Genomic DNA, 3,107 nt, shown 5'->3' on the forward strand with positions numbered 1-3,107 from the left:
ATGAAAATAAAAACAATAATTTTATAAGTATAATAACAATATTTTTATTACTTAATCAGCAGCGTAAATCATGATTTATTGGAAACCGTTTTCGCGATAATTTCGCAACGTAGGTAGGTACATATAAATATTGAAAAATGTGGTAAACAGGGCTGTGCATTTAATGCGTTTGCACTACGTTTTTCATATTATTATGTTTAATGTTTGTACATTTAACGGGTTAGGACATTGTTTCTTACAACTGCTATATAATTGCTATAACTATAACTATAAAGTATTGATCGATATTTAAAATAAGTATTATTATTATTAAATTAAGTATAAAATTATAAATAGAAGCAATGAGCGATTGCTTCCACACCACTAATTCCCTCGCTAACCTAGCCGACCGGTCAGTCACCCACAGAAACATACACACACATAATTATTGTTCTTGTGAATTATAATATAAAATCGTAATTTTATCATCGACTTTTTTGTATATAGTAGCTCCTAAAATTGTGTGTAGTACAAAAAGTGAAGTGTGTAATACGAAATTTAAAAATGTGAACTCAAATTAAACCTTTATAATTTTATGGCTTAATTTTTTTTTATATTTGCATGGTTTTTTGTCAAGCTACATTTTAATTATAATTTACATTCTGTGAAATGGGGGTAAGTATGTTACTGATACATTTTGTAGGAGGCCCCTCTTATTGATTTGCTGACTTTCTTTGAATCCTTAAATCCGCCACTGACAACAAGTATTCACAGTTTGTTCTTTTCTTAAATCTTCCAAATTTTTTTTTTAAATTCTGAATTTCAGAAATACACGATTTAATGTTTGAAAGTATTTTTGATTGGAGGAAATTAAATACATGATCCGTATATTATATGAAAATCGTATAAAATAAAATTAACAGATACACAAATTGTGCATCATTAAGTTTATCTAAAATACCTGATGCTGTAGAAATAGAAATGTGGTCCCAGTTTGGTTCTTCAATTACATGTGTAAAAGCATTTTTAATTCTATAAAATGGGTTTTAATTGTGGAAGCGGCTCTTGAATGATAATTCCACCTAGTATCAGAATGATTTGGAAGTTTAAAGCCCTGTTGTCTTAGTAACTCACTCCTTTTAGAAGACCTACTAAAAAACGTATGAAACATCGTTAAATTACAAATAAAAAGTTTGACTGGTTTTATTGTCTTAGCGCCATATAACAATACCAAGTTCAACTGATGAGCATAGCAATGAATAAATAATACATTTGGATAAATATTCTTAATAAGACTTTGTACGCCATTTTTTGTTCCAGACATAACTGATGCTCCATCGTATGTCTGTGCAATTATTTTATTCCCTAAATCCCATTTTTTAATCACGGACAATATTACATCTGCTAATCCAGATCCCGTTTTATCACTTGAAACATCAAAAAAACCAATAAATCGTTCGACAATTTCTTCTTCTATAACATAACGAAAAATAATACTCATTTGAGATCGACAGGACACATCAGTGGTTTCATCTGCTTGAATAGATATGTAATTAGCAGTTTGTATCTCCTTAAAAATGTTTGAATTTAAAATTGTAGTGACTCTATCAATTAAATCATTTTGTATTATTTTAGATGTGCCTTTAAATATTGACGATGACAAAAAATGATCCTTAAGTAAATGCTCTTCTTGAGCGAGTAGATCAAGTAACTCAAGATAATTCCCTTTATTTAAAGATTCCTCATGTTCCCGATGTCTACGAAAGGCAAGCTCTTGTTTTCCCAAAAACAAACAACGTGGATCATACGTGCTATTAAACGTCTATTTATAGAAACTTGTTCATTATGTTTTGTAGCAGCTAATCGTCGACCTTCCAAAATAGCATGTTCAATTCGAACTTTTCCTAAAAGATGGAATTTTTCTTGATTTATCAAATGCTTTTTAGATATAGAATGTTTTTCAGATTTTCTTATAAAATTTTTTATTGACGATATTCCATCAACAGTCCATTCTTTTTCACCCCCAAAAATTACACAATAAAAAAAAAACACTTTATTTAGCTTATCACTACCAGTTAGCCAGAGAAATTTAGTATACCAACTATATTGAAATTTTCTAACGAATTTACCTTCTTTATATTCCAATGCAATGTTAGGTGTCGATCTGTTTGATTTTAATTGACACTTTTCTTCGTATGTTAACGTATTAAAACTATTTTTGAACAAAAAGTCTAGTATATCTGTTTTTTTATTCTGTATTTCCATAGTAGAAAATATAATAAATATATGTATTTCTAGTGTAATTTATTATATTATAATTAAGTTTGTAAATTGTGTAGTTTTGTATAATACCAATAATAAATAATAATAATTTAATTACTAGGTACACGCTGCTATACAATGTCAAATAGCTAAATTTAATAGTCTAATACGGACGCACGACACGCTGCAGTTTTCGTGTTTACAGAAAAATACGTGACGACCGCAATGCGAACGGCAAAAACTTTGAATGAGTCTAGTCTCAATGTACTGAATAACATCTATACAATCTATCCCCGTCCTCCGCCTTGTCATGCATATGCAATTTGTTTATATTACATAATTGAGTCTTTCGGACGGCAGACTCTCGAACTAACGACCGTCGTCGTTATCGATATATTTTTATATTGTATTGTTAATTAATAATATATATAATAATAATATATATATAATATATATAATTATTAATGTAAAAATAGAATACAAAATATTATCAATATTAATATCGAAAACCATGATAATTATTTTCAGAATGGATATAACATAAAAATATTAAATTATAATACAATTTTCTTCAAACTTTTTTATTGCGTTACTACTTGATATTTTTATGGGGAGTCGCCGTCTCAAAGACTCCCCTGACGAGCCGCCGCTGGCTCTGTTGCAAGCAAAAGTAAAGATGTCGTCGACACACTGATGTGGTTACCCACTGATGAGAACGTTACAAATTTATGTAATTTTCGGCATCCCGTTAAACCCCGTGTAAATCCCGTTGGACCTCATTAAACAGAGGTCCAACAGGATTTACACTATACAACTCTAAGGTTACTTTACGCTCGAACAACTGACCACGATAACGAGTACTGGAT

General features: G+C 29.8%; 1 protein-coding gene across 1 annotated transcript; it reads right to left on the reverse strand.

Annotated features, from left to right (window-relative positions):
- Window positions 1–985: 985 nt before the first annotated feature.
- On the reverse strand, window positions 986–2,244 carry LOC103308335 (zinc finger MYM-type protein 1-like). The gene is made up of 3 exons (XM_008181555.1): window positions 2,109–2,244; window positions 1,788–1,991; window positions 986–1,704 (listed from the first exon to the last, which is right to left on the reverse strand). The coding sequence occupies exons 1-3, from the start codon at window positions 2,242–2,244 to the stop codon at window positions 986–988; spliced, it is 1,059 nt and encodes a 352-aa protein (XP_008179777.1).
- Window positions 2,245–3,107: the final 863 nt, after the last annotated feature.

Source organism: Acyrthosiphon pisum, chromosome X, assembly GCF_005508785.2.
Source record: "Acyrthosiphon pisum isolate AL4f chromosome X, pea_aphid_22Mar2018_4r6ur, whole genome shotgun sequence".
Taxonomy (NCBI): domain Eukaryota; kingdom Metazoa; phylum Arthropoda; class Insecta; order Hemiptera; family Aphididae; genus Acyrthosiphon; species Acyrthosiphon pisum.